At 39.0% G+C, this 15,876-nt stretch overlaps 5 protein-coding genes across 6 annotated transcripts; 2 read left to right on the top strand and 3 right to left on the bottom strand.

The window, feature by feature from the left end:
• Positions 1–532: 532 nt before the first annotated feature.
• Positions 533–3,727, bottom strand: LOC125214591 (serine/threonine-protein kinase AtPK1/AtPK6-like). The gene is made up of 6 exons (XM_048115681.1): positions 2,953–3,727; positions 1,921–2,003; positions 1,712–1,832; positions 1,450–1,623; positions 1,144–1,251; positions 533–1,061 (listed from the first exon to the last, which is right to left on the bottom strand). The coding sequence occupies exons 1-6, from the start codon at positions 3,505–3,507 to the stop codon at positions 777–779; spliced, it is 1,326 nt and encodes a 441-aa protein (XP_047971638.1). The 5' UTR covers positions 3,508–3,727; the 3' UTR covers positions 533–776.
• Positions 3,728–3,952: 225 nt separating this feature from the next.
• LOC125214590 (probable myosin-binding protein 5) lies at positions 3,953–6,225 on the top strand. The gene is made up of 2 exons (XM_048115680.1): positions 3,953–4,790; positions 4,869–6,225. Exons 1-2 carry the CDS (start codon positions 4,127–4,129, stop codon positions 6,011–6,013), a joined length of 1,809 nt encoding a protein of 602 aa, XP_047971637.1. The 5' UTR covers positions 3,953–4,126; the 3' UTR covers positions 6,014–6,225.
• A 2,337-nt stretch (positions 6,226–8,562) lies between these two features.
• Positions 8,563–11,598, top strand: LOC125209690 (E2F transcription factor-like E2FE). Its single transcript, XM_048109275.1, has 11 exons — positions 8,563–8,823; positions 8,931–8,998; positions 9,091–9,143; positions 9,248–9,325; positions 9,415–9,468; positions 9,612–9,699; positions 9,823–9,893; positions 9,981–10,056; positions 10,151–10,212; positions 10,313–10,694; positions 11,194–11,598. The coding sequence occupies exons 1-11, from the start codon at positions 8,723–8,725 to the stop codon at positions 11,283–11,285; spliced, it is 1,125 nt and encodes a 374-aa protein (XP_047965232.1). The 5' UTR covers positions 8,563–8,722; the 3' UTR covers positions 11,286–11,598.
• A 250-nt stretch (positions 11,599–11,848) lies between these two features.
• Positions 11,849–14,785, bottom strand: LOC125209691. Of its 2 annotated transcripts, none has more exons than XM_048109276.1 (8): positions 14,651–14,785; positions 14,383–14,527; positions 14,080–14,165; positions 13,526–13,638; positions 13,364–13,429; positions 13,065–13,174; positions 12,898–12,963; positions 11,849–12,686 (listed from the first exon to the last, which is right to left on the bottom strand). In XM_048109276.1, the coding sequence occupies exons 6-8, from the start codon at positions 13,167–13,169 to the stop codon at positions 12,024–12,026; spliced, it is 834 nt and encodes a 277-aa protein (XP_047965233.1). In that variant the 5' UTR covers positions 13,170–13,174; positions 13,364–13,429; positions 13,526–13,638; positions 14,080–14,165; positions 14,383–14,527; positions 14,651–14,785; the 3' UTR covers positions 11,849–12,023. The 2 variants fall into 2 exon arrangements, with proteins under 2 accessions (XP_047965233.1, XP_047965234.1); XM_048109277.1 differs by having other exon boundaries at positions 14,072–14,165.
• On the bottom strand, positions 13,338–14,745 carry LOC125209706 (abasic site processing protein HMCES-like). Its single transcript, XM_048109289.1, has 5 exons — positions 14,651–14,745; positions 14,383–14,527; positions 14,266–14,333; positions 14,080–14,165; positions 13,338–13,429 (listed from the first exon to the last, which is right to left on the bottom strand). Exons 1-5 carry the CDS (start codon positions 14,743–14,745, stop codon positions 13,338–13,340), a joined length of 486 nt encoding a protein of 161 aa, XP_047965246.1.
• Positions 14,786–15,876: the final 1,091 nt, after the last annotated feature.

Here is a 15,876-nt window from a genome sequence, read left to right on the forward strand (position 1 = left end):
GTTGTATAATTGTGATGAAAAATTAGGTATCAATGTGATTGATGGGATTGGTAGGACCTTAATCTCTTTGAGCGGTATTCAATTATTCATTAATATCTTGCGTTATCCAAGGATGAAGTATGTGGTTAGATATTAAAAGGCATGGGGCATTTCTTTACTATGCTGTGTTGCATTACTTAGGAAAGCCAATCGGGCCAATCCCCTCAAGTTCCGTCTGTTAATTTTTCGGGTTATAAGTTTTCAATCCATATTGAGCTTTAGAGTCTTGGAATTATACTTTGAAAGGCCAATTGGGCCAACCCACTTAAGATAAAGAAAATTATACTTAGAGATGCCAATTGGGCATAGGGTTAGGCTACTTGAATTATTAGTATAATTTTTTAAGGTTATAAGTTTTGAACCCAACATTGAACTTTTAAGTTTCAGACTAATAATTAAGGAGATTTACATGTGTTAATGATTTCCAATCAGTATAATTTAGAGATCTTTAACATTCAATAGATTTATCAAATTCACCTTTATGGATCATGAATTTGATCAATCTGGAGATCTCGTGTTAATGATTTCCAACGTAAAATTGAAGACTGACTTACCCTCATTCTCAAATGTCTATAAGGGTGACTCCTAGATGATTGAGATACATAAATATTAAAAAGAAGAAAACTACTTCAAAGTCTAACACAAGATAAATTAGCTAGCTTGGCTATGGAGAAACAAGAATCAGTTACAAAGTTTGAGGCAACCTATCGAAGCCTCCATCAGCTTGAGTTGTTTCCTCATTCAGACGATAACCAAGGGTTAGGGGCTACGTAAGTGTACCCATGGAAATGCTCTCCGTCAGTTGGAGTAGGCGCGGGGGAGTCATCCAGAGGCATTGCTGTCCAACATTTGTCGAAGTTTTCTGTGCAGTCTTGGCCGCTCACGTCTGGCTTGAACTTCGGCTTGATTTCTCTCTCCTCGATCTTCTTCCAGTTGATGGTACTGAACCACTTGTTAGATTTGATCTCTTCCGCGCCTCTAGTCCCGCTGCCTAACCGATTCAGTGGATCTTTTTGGAGCAGCTACAGATACAAAATAGATTAGCATTTCAAGAAAGATTCGTAGAAATTTAAGGATAAGAACGAAAAGGAGCATGTTTCTTACTCCTCTGAGCAAAGAATGGGCTTCGCTTGTCAAACGTGGTGGAAGCTTCAATTTTTCGTTGATGATCTTCTCCTGGAGCTTCTTTCTGTTGGCATGCACGAATGGCGGCTGAAATATACAACACTAACACTTCAATCATCGAAGAAAATAAAAATCTTCTATCCAAGCACGAATACCACAAGTTCAACAATCAACATTATTGGTCGGTTTTTTCAACTTCGCGCGACCAAGTGAGAAAAATAAGTACGGAAAGCCTTCTAATTTTCGAATAGTGGCATAAATTGAGTTATTTTTTCAAGATGTTACCTTGCCAGTTAGCATTTCATACAAAAGGATTCCAACGCTCCACCAATCAGCATTCTTGTTATGACCTTTAGATTGCAAGATCTCGGGAGCCATATATTCAGTTGTCCCACATAGCGAGTTTGATCGGCTCGATTCATCAATCTCCTTCGCCAGTCCAAAATCAGTGAGCATGACCTGCAACAGTAAGTAACACAGATTTCTCAAAATATGAAGCATATGCATTCGTGCTTATAAAATTTATCAGGTTAAATCCTAGCCATACATGCCCATCAGAATCCATGAGAATGTTTTCGGGTTTTAGATCTCGATGCACAATCCCGTTCTTGTGAAGATGTGAAACAGCAGATACAATCTCAGCAGTATATACCCTTGCCTGGTCCTCACTGCCCAAAACATAGCCAAAAACAGGAATTAAGAAGATGAAACGAAGATTTTTTTTTCCCTTGTTAACACAAAGTGTGAAAATAGTACCTGAAAATCCCTTGCCTGTAGAGATGATAAAATAGATGGCCTCCATTTATAAAGTCGAGGATCAAATACAACTTTGACTTGGTCTGTGAATCACAAAAAGTTAAAATGTAACGCGGCACGAAATAATAAGACGTCTCCATAATGTGGTCTCAAAAGCAATTTCGCCACTTTTCAACCCCATATACATTTTACGCAACTCTGCCCTTTTCTTTTCTCCAAAAAAAGGGCTTCTTTTTTTTATACAGACAAGTAGCATGCTAACTAAGATAAATGGATGCAAAATCACTGCCCTCGTTTATCAAGTGAAACAATTCAAGACTCACGGCATATTGAAACATAAAAAGACATATCTCTATTAAAACTGTAAGCTCTTTCACAATGCAAAACATTCCTCTCCACAGCATGATATTTGATCTTCGTGGACAATAATAGTTTGTAAAACTCCACAAAGATAAATACTCTCTCCGTCTAACTTCACATGGCTTAAAATACAGCCATTTGAAGCGGGACAAACCGACAAAGGGAGTAGTAATCAATTATCCATACAGTTTCTTATAATATGAGGAACTACCACAATCCTCCTAGAGGATTAATTAGGATCATCATCTATACTCAACCAACCATCCTTCGTTGATTCCTTCTTACATAGACATTATTCAGGGTGAAACATACAAGTTTGTTCTCAACCCGACTACATACGAGGTAAAGATCATAAGTTCCCTCATATCCACCAGTTGTAAACTGCTTTCTGCAACCTAGATACCGATAAGGATGCTAATTCGACAGAGATAGAGAAGATTTGCATCTCCATATTTTCCCAGACATACTAAAACAAAAGTGCAAACTTCCTGGTTTCTTCTCACCACATTAGCAACTATCTCAATCTTTCCTCAACCAGAAACAATTCACTAAACATCATATACTATATGCATCTAAGTATGTGACCCTAAAAAGGTAACAGAATATTACAAATCAATGCTCATCAGATCTCATTCAAACAAAGCAGATGACAAAAAAGGAGAAGAAGATAACCTGAAACGAATACTGCAGCTGCACAATAAAAGGGTGCACAACTTTGGTGAGAATATCCCTCTCAGCCCTCATATAATCAACATGGTTGTTCTTGATAATCGTATCCTTCCTCATCACTTTCATAGCGAAAATCCCATCTCCACCGCCGCTTTTCCCCTTCATCCTCACCTGAAAAACCTTCCCAAACGCGCCCTTCCCAATTACCCTCATAATTTCAAAATCCCCCGGCCCTAATTTCTGCGCCGCCACGCCGCCGTTGCAGACGGCAACTTCCTCCAGCTCATCGGAGGAGGAGGAATCGTCTCGATCGAAGGCGGGGAGCGATTTGGAGAGGGTGAAGCGGGGGGAGGGGCCCACGAACGAGTGGGAGCGGTGGTGTATGATTTGCGGGAGCGCGGAGGCGGAGGAAGGAGAGGGAGGCGCGGCGCTGGGGCCGAAGAAGTCGGAGAATTCGAAATCTAGTGAGGGGTCTTCCGCGGCGGGGGAGGGGATGTGGAGCTGCGTCAGCCGCGAAGCTAGCAGCGTGTGCATAGCCTTTTTGTTGCTGGCGCTCATGGTGAGTTGGAAATTGCACTCGGTCTGTTTGTGTATATGTGTGAAAGAATTCTTGAGTTTGATTGATTGATCCGAAGAAGCCAGCCAACAAGATGGGCGGGCTTAGATCTCACAAAGATTACATCTTTTCAGAGAGAGAGAGAGAGAGAGAGATTTGCAGAAGCACGCTTCAGAGATTGTTTAGATATGAAGAAGTGGTTGAGGAAATTTAGGAGAATTAGTTATTGAGTAAATTTGGCATCGATCATTTATGAATTATAATTTGAATGCCATTATTATTATTATTACCATAAAAGAGATTGGTAATGGTGTCACCATTTTAATATAGAAAAAAAAGAGGTATCTTTATCGGCAGACCGTTAATTCAGGTAAATGCTGCCAATCCAAACATCCTTATTTTTGGCAAACCATTTAGTTAACCATCCTCACGCAGTTGACAGGCAGAGAGAACAAAGAGAGACAAGAGAGAGAAGAAAAAGGGAGGGAGGGATCAAGATTTGGGGTGTTCTTACATCCAAAAAACGTTTCTTGATTCTCTCCTCTTCGAAACCTTTCCATCTTCATTCAATTTGACCCTTTTTAATTTGTTCTTGAAAAGATCTTTCCTTTGTCAATCAACATGCTTCCCGCAGGGGCAGCATTGAGGATCTCCATCGAGGAAAAGTTCGGAACTCTCTCCTATTTATTCATCTACGCCATCCTCGAATGGCTGGTGATCGTCTTGCTCTTTTTCGACGGCCTCCTCGCCTTCCTCTGCAACGAAATCACCCAATGGTTCGAGCTCAAAACTCCATGCTTGCTCTGCACCAGGCTTGATCATCTCCTTGTGCAGAGGAGCTCCAGTTTCTACTACAATGAATCCTTTTGTGAGGATCACAAGATGAATATCTCCGCCCTCGCCTACTGCCACGTGCACAAGCGCCTTTCTGACATCCGCAGCATGTGCCAGGGATGCCTTCTCTCATCCGAGAAGGAATCTGGCTGCGATAGGCGCAGGCCCCTTGTTGTGGATGAGGGGAATGTGCAGCTGAGACAGTTGAGGAAATATGAGAAGGATATTGTGGCTAATGAGAGGATTGCGATTTTGAGGTGCTCTTGCTGTGGGGACCCTATAAAGTTGAAGTCCTCATTGAGATACAAGTCGTGTTTGTCCGTGGCTGCCCCTTCGTCCCCTCGTGCAGCTTGGTTCTCAGGCGGGAATGGTGATGGTGGCAGCGTTGATGCGTACACAGAGCTTAAATTGATAGCAGATTCAAGATCAGAGCTCCATGGAAATGAATATGGTGAATTTGTTATGAGAGATTATATCTGTGTGTGTTCATTCTTCAATAGGCTAATTCTATTCTTGTGTATGGATGCAGGTAGAGAGGGCATAAATACTATGTTTGGTGATGAACCAAAAACTCCACATTTCGCAGATAGAAACAGATTCTTTGGAGTCGCATTATCAGATGGTGCAGCCCCAGCGACTCCTAGGACTCCTAGGACTCCTAGGAGAATAGAGTTTGCCATGGAACCGATCAAAGAGGGCGAGACCGAGGCCGAGCTTTTGGCCCGTCTCAAGAGACAGGTGACTCTCGACCGGAGGTCCATGATGGCCCTGTACATGGAGTTGGACGAGGAGAGAAGTGCCTCCGCTGTGGCAGCCAACAACGCGATGGCAATGATCACACGCCTGCAGGAGGAGAAGGCAGCGGTGCAGATGGAGGCGTTGCAGTACAAGAGGATGATGGAGGGGCAGGCGGAGTACGACCAGGAGGCGATGCAGAGGATGAAGGACATGTTGATGAAGAGGGAGGAGGAGATTAAGGTCATGGTGGGGTACGAGCTCGAGGAGCAAGTGGAGAGGTACAGTGTGGTTGAGGCCGAAGGGAGTGGCGATCTGTCTGAGGTGCTTCTTGATGAGGATCGTCAAGACATTGTGAACTCGTGTGGCAAAATGAGCAATGATCCGCGTATGGTGTGTCTTGATGAGGATCATCAAGACGACATTGTGAACTCGCGCGACGAAGGGAAAGATGATGCGCCTGAGGTGGGTCATCAAGACGACATTGTGAACTCGCGGGACGAACATGAGGATCATCATGACGACATTGTGAACTCGGTGAGCGAAGACAATGGTGAGGCAAGTCATGTTGAGAGTCATCAAGACATCGTGGAGCCGCAGGGCAAAAGGAGTGATGTTCCATGTAAGGTGGATCGTATGAACTCGCAAGTCATGTCACCGCGGGCCGAGGATGAACGTAAGATCCAAGACGAGCTAGCTGCATTGAACTACGAGGGGGAGATGTGTCGTATCCTTTGTCAGCTGGCGGAGTTGGAGGAGAAGATGTACTCCGCGGATGATTCCGAGCTGGACGTCCTTGCGAGAGAAGTAAGATTGGTGAAGGGAAGGCTAAGAGCAGTGGAAGCAGAGAGTATATTGTTGAAGAATGTTGCCATGAGTGTGCAGAAAAGGGGAGTTTTGAGTGAGATAGCTCAACATCTAAGACAACTTAGGCAATAAACATGCATGATGCGTGTTAGGTTTATGTAGATTCTTTCAAGTGAGATGAAGAATCACATGAAGTAGAAATTGGGTTAGAAAGTTTTAGAGTGTGTGATGGATACTATAATGTTGTATGATTTTGTATTTCATCTTTGAACTCATGAGACAATGTGAAGTTTGTCTCTTTCTTGGTTTTTCAATCCAAGGAATGGTTTGTTGCCTTTTTACAATCTCTCACTCTCTCTATTTAATTTACAATAATGATAATTAGCAACTATTGTCTCAATATCAGATTTTGATCATTTTGGTAGCCGTTTGTCACTTTGTCTAAAACAAAAGAATGATAGTAATTGATTTTGTACGACATTTTTAGCATAGATTTTGCAATATCAGATTTTGATCAATATGAGTGAGAGCAGAGGCACACTTGTGATCACACCCGACCTAATGCGTTTATTAACATAATAGTGTAGTAACTTTTATATACAAGAAATAATTAAATTTATTAATAATAGCACTCATTTACACATATTACTTTTAAGTTTTGTCTTTAATAAGTGTTGCTTTTACAAAATACTAAGTCATAGGTTCGGTGCGATGGAATGAGTTTGGCTGATTTCGGTTAATCTAGATCGGGTTCGGATAGGGACATAATCGAGTGTGGATCGGACCATTCCGAACCACACGCATCAAATGTTTTTCAAAGTAGTAAAATTGAACAAAATACATGACACGCCGCAGGGCAAAATAGCCCTGGAATGTGATTTCATAAAACTTGAATTGTTACTTAAGTTTGAAGGAACGGAATTGAGTAGGGCTTGGGTGGCATGATAATTATTTCATTATAGTAATGATCTCATTGTCACTTTACAAAAAATCGCTCATGACATAAAAAATCGACAAAAAATGGATGAATTGAATGAGCTTTGCCAAATTTTAATGAGTTTGTGTGTTTATCGAGTTGATTCCCTAAAAATTCAATCATTTGGGTTTTGTTAGGTTCAGATAACTTACTAAAAATATATACAAGTACTATTATATACTATTCCATTAGTTCCTTGTTAATAAATGCATTTCTTTTCGTCACAAAATTTAAAAATAATGCATTAAATGATTGGTGAAAAATATAAAAGAGAATAACATAAAAGAGATAAAGAGATAATAAAGTAAGAGGGACAATTACTTTTTGCTAAAAATAGAAATGACTCAATTAACTTGGAACTTCCTAAAATAAAAAAATGACTCTATTAACATGGAACGGATAGAGTACTACTTTTATTTTAACTAGGTTTGCATTATCATGTTTACATCATGTAAATAAAGTTTTATAGGATAAATCATCTTTAATTGTGTAATATCAGATTCAGATCGGCATCGTGTTGTTATTATGTCGTGTTAATATATCATGTTATTAATGAGTTCATGTCATATGCGCAATGCTCAAATAGGCCCGAAGACATACATGACCTATTTTAGTTTGAATCTGTTTCGATATACTTCTTCCGTTCCACTATAGTTGAGTCGTTTTTTCCATTTAGGAAAGTTCCTTCATAGTTTAATCATTTTCTCATATGGTACTCTCTCCGTTCCAATGAAGATCATTTCCCTATATGGAGTAATAATTAACTCAATTTTGTCTTTTCTACTTAATACTCATAGAACTATATTTTTCTATTTTATTCTCTCAGCATTTTCATCTCTCTTACTTTTCTCTCATTCCTTTTAACACAATAAACACTTTTTTCTTAAACTCCGTGTATGAAAATGTCAAGATATTGGAAATAAAATATACTCACTTTGTCACTTTCCTCCGTCCCACTAGAAATGAAACATTTATTTTTCGGCACAAGATTTTATATAGTGTTATTTTTTGAGTTAATGAGGAGAGAATAAAGTAAGAGGGATGAAAAAATAGAGATGATGTTGTTTCTATTTTAGGAAATACTATTTTATTTGTAATGGAACAAATAGAAAAAAAATTCACCAACTTTCAATATTATAATTATTTATCAACAAAATAATAAATATATTTACAAACCACAAGTGCTAAAATTGTAGAAATGCGAAAAAACAAAATTAAAAATGCAACTCATGTCAGACTTAGCCATTTAGGCAGTACTATAAAGATAAGATAAAATTTAATGATTCTTGAGCATCGTAGAATGCCCTTTTGTGTAAGGGTCACCAATGAGGATGTGATTGCACCACTAAATAACAATTTGACTTATTTTTCCATAGGAAATTTCTAGACCCCCAAATAAAATCAAATTAATCCTATTTCACAATCCGATCTATGGAGTTACAAAAATTCAGAGTCCAATTTCTAATTATTATGGATAGACTAAATTAATCCTCAAAATCATCATGCATTTATACAATACTGATAAAATTGCGACAATCGAATCCGGCCACGTGACTATCAGATTCCCTTCATTTCTGTACCCAAATACGAATTCCCCATGCTACCCTCGTCACAAACTCAACACTCACATTCCTCGGAGGTTAGTATGGTAATTACAAGCGCACAGGCGCGTCTCCTTCATTCACCGTTGATGGAGATTCAAACTCCCGCTTTATTTGCATGGCGGATTTTCAAACTTTCAAAATCCCTCTCAAATTCACAAACCCTTATCCCCCGCCATCCCCAACAAACCCCTTCTTAACGCTACCTCTTCACTGGGTTCATCTGTAGCGTACAATTGCCTATCTCTGTAGCTGAAGAAGGAAATGGATTTAGTTCCCAAACACGCCGGAGCAGCGACGGAATCTGGATCTAAAGATATACCTTACTGCCGTAAACAGAAATCCCTCGGCCTCCTGTGCTCCAAGTATGTGTGTGATTCGTGATTTATGTGTTTGTGTGGAAAATTCCTTTTTCCCCAATTCTGAATCCAGCAGTGTTTCTGTGTTTTTGATTTTGATTTTGATTGTGCAGTTTTTTGAGCTTGTACGATCACGATGGGGTGGAGTCAATTGGGCTGGACGATGCCGCATCGAAATTAGGTTTTTAATTTTGTTTTCGGCGGCGCAATCCTTTCCCCCCCTTTCGAAATTCGATTGCTTGAAGCTGATTTTGGATGATTTTTTGCTTGTAGGAGTGGAGAGGAGGCGGATCTATGATATAGTGAATGTTTTGGAGAGCGTTGGCGTAAGAGCTTCTAATTCTGGGGAATCTTTCATCTTTTGAATAATTGGGGATCGGACTGCGCTGGATTTCCATTTTTGAGCTGATTCGAGTTTTGTGGTTCATAGATTCTTACGAGGAAGGCGAAAAATCGATATACCTGGAAAGGATTTGGAGCGATCCCGAAGGCTTTGGAAAACCTAAAGGTGTTAATTTTCTGTTGTTTCTGAATTTTTGTGATTCGATTTCGTTTTCATTGTCACTAACTGTTTTCGATCTTCAATTTTGATTACAGAGAGAAGGTCTAAGAGATATTGGGCCTGCAGCTGATACGAGTTGCTCTGAGAAAGTATGTCTTTACTGATTTTCATGTTTTTCCTAATTCCATTTCTATTCCTTGTTGAAAATTCAATTGAATGGTAATCTGATTTAACCTTTGAATTAAATGAGTCGTCTTCTAATTTTTTATCTTGTCATATGTTTTTCCCTCAGATTTCAGACGATGAAGAAGATGAAATGTGCTCAGATATGAACAGCTTAAGTCAGAATGATAGATCGGATTCGAGTTCTCTTTTGAAACGTGAGTGCCATTCCGATTTGGTTTTATTTTCTTCCAATTCCATTTTATTTTATGAATTGAAGCATTTTATCTTTGAAATGTCTATTATTGGAGATTGACCTTTTGTCTTTTTTTCATGTTTAGGGGATAGTAGGAAGGAAAAGTCCCTCGGGCTTCTCACACAGAATTTTGTTAAGCTGTTCCTCTGCACTGATGTGAGTGTACCTCAGTTTGTGGCCTTTTCTCGTCGTTTATATTAGCATCTAGATTTTGTGAGATTGATCTGTTTTCATCCTTTTCAGATGGATATGATTTCTCTTGATGATGCTGCAAAGCTTTTGCTTGGTGATGGAAAGCACACTTCAATGACTACTAGAAGTAATTTACATGCGCCCTTTGTTTTGCTTACCTTACCTGCCTATACGCAATTTACTAGAACACGTTTGTTAACGCTGTTTGTGCAACTATGCAGCGAAAGTCAGAAGACTGTATGACATTGCCAATGTTCTGTCTTCTATGAAATTTATTGAGAAGGTATATTTTCTTATGGACTGCTATTCTGAATTAAGTATTATTGTTTTGTAATTCCGATTATGTGGAATGAATGATAATTCCTGTCATGGATGATATGCAGACTCATCACCCGGAGACAAGGAAGCCTGCTTTCAGATGGCTGGGGTTGACTGGAAAGCCAGATAACAGCACTGCTGATTCCTTGATTCCAAGTGATTCTAAGAAGAGGATATTTGGAACTGATCTCACTAATGCTACAACTACAAAGAGGCTCAGGATGGATGAAGATAGATTCAAAATCCTAAAGGCGCATAATCAAGTACAAGTCAAACATGAGAATGAAAACGAGGATGAGCCGATAACTGCTGGAAAGAGTTACCAGTTTGGCCCTTTTGCACCTGCAAATGTGCCCAAGGTTGGAGATTCTCACGATGGAGAAGGGAAAGAGGCTGTTGATTGGGAAAGTCTATCCACTTCTTACAGACCTCAGTATCACAACCAAGGTACTTACTCCGAAGGTCAATTGTTATGAAATATAACTGCTCATTTGAAAAATATAACATGATTTGGTGACTTAGTCATTCTCTGAATATGGCCTATTAGTAATCTATAGGTGGAGTATTTCATTATACCACATAATTTTTTTAGCCTTACTGATTAAGAAAACATATACTAGTAATCTATTCAACTTGTTTGCATTCTTCCAAAACTCATCAGTTCTTATGAAATTTTCCATCAAACTGTTGGAATGCTATTGAGGATTTGAGGGTGTCAGACTGTCAGTGCATGTTTAGTGCTTGTTCACATTTATGCTGGCTTTTAACTGTTATGACTTATGAAGACTGTTTATAACTATGGATTGTAGTGCATGCTTTCACAACATATGTAACTGGCCATCTAGCTTCAAATGGAAAATTATTACTACTAGTATTTACAAATGAATGCTTTGTACTGATATTCTGGTTTACTCACTAACTGAAAACTTGCTCTTGATTTTCTCAGCTCTAAAAGATCTTTTCTCCCACTTTGTGGAAGCATGGCAATCATGGTATTCAGAGGTTGCTGGGAAAGGCCCTATGAAACTCATGTCCTAAAACTATTTGGTTTGGTCCGCGTCTCAGAATTTGAAGTTGATAGTAGAAACGTCAGGTATGACGTTGATAGTAGAAATGTTGAGGTACACTTGTAGACTAGGAGCAGATAGCTTGATGGTGAATGCACACTCCCAGTGCACTAAGTTATACCATAACTCACAGGAATCCATCAGTTGTAACGTTTGATCAAAGCTTTTTTTTTTTCATTGGCTTCAAATAAGCCTAATCTCTCAGATTAGACTAGGATGCACATTGGCATTAGTGATCTGTTTTTCGCATTTTAGATCGATGAAAGAAGGATGTTTACTGAAGTTTCTTGCTTGTGTTTGTACAATTTGTTATCAATATATAGATTCAGATTTATAAAGCCAACTTTTAGTATCATGATCTTGAACTCGTAATTATTTTGACTTTTAACATTGAAGGCTTAAATAACTGGGTTGTGTTGTTAAACACAGAAGCCAGTTTTATTCATCAAAATCTCACTATCAGTCTCGATGACTGAAAGTAAAGCAGTGAACAGGCTACTCGACATATCTCCACTCCCTTTTCCCATCGATGTCTTGCACAAAATATCGAAGCTTGGTAATCAAGAAACAAGAATATTTATCAGTGTCAGTGACTATATAAAAAACAGTGCAATTGCATTCTTGAATATTAACAACATAAGGAATACACAATTAGAAGCATCTGGTTTCATCTTGATCAATGTCTTCTGACTCGTCCAAATCAAGCATCTCATTGTTGTTTGTCTTCATCATCTCCGCCTCCCGTTTCAAGAACTCGATCCTTGACCGAACGGCCTGGGCCTTGGCGCGCAACGCGGCGTTCAATTCCCGCAACTGATGACTTTCTCCGGGTGGGGTATTTTCTCTCCGCATTCGTCTTCCGCAGATTGACGACTTTCTCCTCGGCATTCTTCTGCCGCTTGCTGATGAAATCGGACACCCCATACGCCCTAACGGCACTGGGATCGGCCTTGTAGGAGTCGATTAGGCCGCGGACTTGGGAAGAATCCTCCGGCCAGATGGAGGTTGAGTTGGTGGCAGGGTCGTGGATGATCAGGCAGGCGGGGACGTCACAAAGAGTTGTGAGTTGGTAGAGTTCCTGCTTTACCTCTTCCTCTCTCTTCTTCAGAGTTAGGAGCCTTAAATTCTCATCCTCGATTAACTCCATCTTCGTAGTTTCTTGTTTTGGTTCTTCCGTATCACTAGCTTCATCCTTCAGTGAAGCGCTTTCAACTGTATATTGCTTTTGATGTTTATCTTTCTCAATTTCTGGTGTAATACATTCCTGAAGCTCTTCTTTGATCAGTGTTTTTTCAGGTGTTTGATCCTCCGATTTGCTTGCTTGTTTCTTTGAGAACAACTGAGAGATTGTCTTGGTCTCCTCCAGTTTTACCTGTGTAAAGAGAGCTTAGTCTCAGTCACAGGATTCAACATGCAAGAATGTAACATATATCATTATCTAGTTTTTTTCCAGAATGATGACATTTAAGTAAACTTATTTGACTAAAAAGCTGCATGTCATCCTAATGATGGTCGAAACCAACTTTAAAATCAAGTCTTGATCTAAAGAATTAATGCGTGTGTGCTTAATAGAAAAAGATTACCTCCTTAATGCACTCGGGTCCATCAAAAGAAATTTCATCAATAGCAGGAGTGACAGGATACCAGGCCTGTAAGGAAAAGCCAATTTCTCTGAAATCCCAGATTCCCAGTTCACATCTCCACCAACATATCACCAAGGAACAAAAAACCAGAGATTTTGGGTTCTTACCAAATCTGTTTCTTCATATGGTTTGAGTATTTTGTCAAGATTGGACAAAGAAGAATCATTCAGCCACCAATCAGTTGATTCTTTGCTGCCCAAGATTACAGGCATCCTATCTGCAATGGGGTAACAAATAACCAAATGATTGCTGTGAATACGAATGCAGACAGTCATGGGTTTGAATTTAAATTGATCTCCAAAAACAGTGGCCATGAAAGTGATGTTGTACTTGAATGAATAAACCACATTATTATCTGTTCAAAGCAGAGGTGTATCTCATCACTGCAAGGGGGGAAGGAACAAACCATGAAGCCATTCCAGAGATGACGAGGATGAAGTTGTGATAATGGTGAAGGTGTAAAGCGTTTCTCCTGCATAATGAAAGGGAAAACAGTACAAAAATGGCTCAGTAAAAGCACTGACACTGGTTATAGTCTTATAGAGCAAGTTCCTAATGTGTATTTCACCTTCTGATTTTTTCCAAGAATCGAATAGAGCAGCAAAAACCAATGGACGACCGTCCTTAAAGTGTATGTAGTAAGGTTGCTTCGTACACCCATCCTTCTTCCATTCATAAAATCTGAAAACATCATTTTATCAGGTAAAAACTGGAACTAATTCAGTTGTACTATATCAAAAAAGCAAACATCACATTTTTTCAGAGCTTTCACAATAAAATTCAGAAATTATAAAAACCAAATGACGATGGATTAGGTTCACAAAACAGGGTATCCAAAAATGACACTCTGGTTCATTTCTATAAGACTTCAGCTCTCTCTCTCTCTCTCTCACACACACACACACACACACATCATACACCATATATCACTTTAAAATTGGCGACTATTTTACATTCCAGCAACAACGTGATACTCACATTTTGAAAACAATGTATATGTAATTAATGGCAACTCTAAAAGCATGATATGAAGGTGTAGATCAGTCTATATATGAAAAAGTCCAGCAACACTGCAACAGCCAACAAAAATATATGCATAGAGTTGCAGACATACATACATACCCTTCAAACGATACCAAACACCTGTTCTTTGGAAGAAGTCGACGAAAGGATGGCTCCTCTCATATCGATTCACACCTCGCATTGAACTGTAAAATCACAACACAGGTAAGATAGCTCCGAAACAAAAACAACCTTCATGCTTCATCAGTCATCTCTCTCTCTCTCTCTCTCTCATCAAATGCACACATGCACAAATGTAGTAAGTCAAAATTAGAAGTTACAGCATTAATCAAGTCTCTCTCAAATGCGCACACCTGCTGAAAATTAGAGACTACATCACTAGAGAAAATACATTAGTATTACCATCTTAAAGTGATCGATTTCATCAGTTTCCTTAGGAACCAGTCCCCATTTCATGCAGTGCGAAACGAAGCCGTCGCCGTCGCCGTCGCCTAGTCGAACTACCGGCACGTTGAACCCCGGCGCGACGTTGTACGACGGCCGATACCTAATTCGTGAACCAATTTCACTCAAAATCAACAGTTCTTCTTCATTCGAGTTGGAAGCAAGTGTAAATCAAAGTTAAATCGGCGAAAATGCGAAAATCAAAGGGCGATCTGCGAGAACATACCGATCGATGTCGACATGGCGGATGGGGCGAGAGTTGAAATGGCAGGCCTGAGCAATGGCATCCGGTCGCAGAGTACACCTTCCTCTTCCACACATAGCTTGCTTTTATTTCTCCTCTTTCGCCAGCTTTGTTTTCAGGTTTCTGAGAGTGAAGATCAACCGTTGAATTCGTGTATATATACATATATTTTTTAATTTTTAGTGAGGGTAATTTGCACTATACTTATAAACTACAGTAAAAACTTTAAAAATAAAATAAAATGAATTTGATTAAATGGAACAATTGAAATTTTTTAAAATTTCATAATTTAAGTATCATTTACATTTTCAAATATTCGAAACAGATTTGGTCAATTTCATAGTTTTAACAAGAATTAACCCTATACAAAATGATACTCTTTTTAATGTTGAATATACTTATAGTATAAGCAAATAATACTCTCGATATCTTTACTTCATTGCATTATATTTCTCGGAGGAGTTGGGGTCGGACGCTGCTTCAGTGACATAGTCTATTGTCGTCATAAGATTTAACTCTTTCATTTAAGTAAAAAAAAATTACTACATTGCAATTTAATTGTTGTTTGGAATAAAATAATTTAGAAAATATGTAATATTTCCGTTAAAACAGGAGATGATGCAAATTTAGTTCTCGGTTTCGGGTATACCCGATCCCAACTCAATACCCGGCTGGTTTTGGGTACCCGAAACCCGAAATTATGGATTGGGGTATGGGTTTTGGTAGTTAATGTTAGAATTTTTCGGGTTTAGGGTACCCGAAACCCATATTAGGGTACCCGACTAATATCCGATGAAACTCGATTAGTTATGTATTTGTGATATAAGTATATTTTTATTTAGTATAGAGCCTACGGCCTGTAGGGTGAATTTATTTAATCACATTTAAATTTAGGGTCGTAGAATCATATTCTAGAGAAAGCTAAAGCATTAAAACTGAAGCTTAAACTTTTAATAATAGTCAATAAATAGTATTGTGTTATTTTTAATAATTTCTATTCTCATCCCAATATAATTTATATAAATAAATTTGCAATTTAATATTTTTGGGTTTATGGGTACCCGATTAGTTGGGTTCGGGTACCCGCATCGGGTATTAGAATACCCGAATTCACGTATCGGTCGGGTTTTGGGTATGATATTTTTTAAATTCCAGGTTCGGGTACCCGAATTTTTGGGTTTGGGTACCCGTACCCGAATTTGCAGGCC

This window comes from Salvia hispanica, chromosome 3 (genome assembly GCF_023119035.1).
Source record: "Salvia hispanica cultivar TCC Black 2014 chromosome 3, UniMelb_Shisp_WGS_1.0, whole genome shotgun sequence".
Classification (NCBI taxonomy): domain Eukaryota; kingdom Viridiplantae; phylum Streptophyta; class Magnoliopsida; order Lamiales; family Lamiaceae; genus Salvia; species Salvia hispanica.

Excerpts from the sequence above, each read along its gene's own strand:
- LOC125214591 (XM_048115681.1), bottom strand. The coding sequence starts at position 3,507 with ATGAGCGCCAGCAACAAAAAGGCTATGCACACGCTGCTAGCTTCGCGG. Across the intron at positions 2,004-2,952 it reads AGCTGCAGTATTCGTTTCAG|ACCAAGTCAAAGTTGTATTT; the intron begins GTTATCTTCTTC and ends TGTGATTCACAG. Across the intron at positions 1,833-1,920 it reads TACAGGCAAGGGATTTTCAG|TGAGGACCAGGCAAGGGTAT; the intron begins GTACTATTTTCA and ends TGTTTTGGGCAG.
- LOC125214590 (XM_048115680.1), top strand. The coding sequence starts at position 4,127 with ATGCTTCCCGCAGGGGCAGCATTGAGGATCTCCATCGAGGAAAAGTTC. Across the intron at positions 4,791-4,868 it reads GCTCCATGGAAATGAATATG|GTAGAGAGGGCATAAATACT; the intron begins GTGAATTTGTTA and ends GTATGGATGCAG.
- LOC125209690 (XM_048109275.1), top strand. The coding sequence starts at position 8,723 with ATGGATTTAGTTCCCAAACACGCCGGAGCAGCGACGGAATCTGGATCT. Across the intron at positions 9,144-9,247 it reads ATGTTTTGGAGAGCGTTGGC|ATTCTTACGAGGAAGGCGAA; the intron begins GTAAGAGCTTCT and ends TGTGGTTCATAG. Across the intron at positions 9,326-9,414 it reads AGGCTTTGGAAAACCTAAAG|AGAGAAGGTCTAAGAGATAT; the intron begins GTGTTAATTTTC and ends TTTTGATTACAG.
- LOC125209691 (XM_048109276.1), bottom strand. The coding sequence starts at position 13,169 with ATGCCTGTAATCTTGGGCAGCAAAGAATCAACTGATTGGTGGCTGAAT. Across the intron at positions 12,964-13,064 it reads CATATGAAGAAACAGATTTG|GCCTGGTATCCTGTCACTCC; the intron begins GTAAGAACCCAA and ends TTTTCCTTACAG. Across the intron at positions 12,687-12,897 it reads GACCCGAGTGCATTAAGGAG|GTAAAACTGGAGGAGACCAA; the intron begins GTAATCTTTTTC and ends CTCTTTACACAG.
- LOC125209706 (XM_048109289.1), bottom strand. The coding sequence starts at position 14,745 with ATGTGTGGAAGAGGAAGGTGTACTCTGCGACCGGATGCCATTGCTCAG. Across the intron at positions 14,528-14,650 it reads CGCCATGTCGACATCGATCG|GTATCGGCCGTCGTACAACG; the intron begins GTATGTTCTCGC and ends TTCACGAATTAG. Across the intron at positions 13,430-14,079 it reads TGTTTGGTATCGTTTGAAGG|GAGAAACGCTTTACACCTTC; the intron begins GTATGTATGTAT and ends TTCATTATGCAG.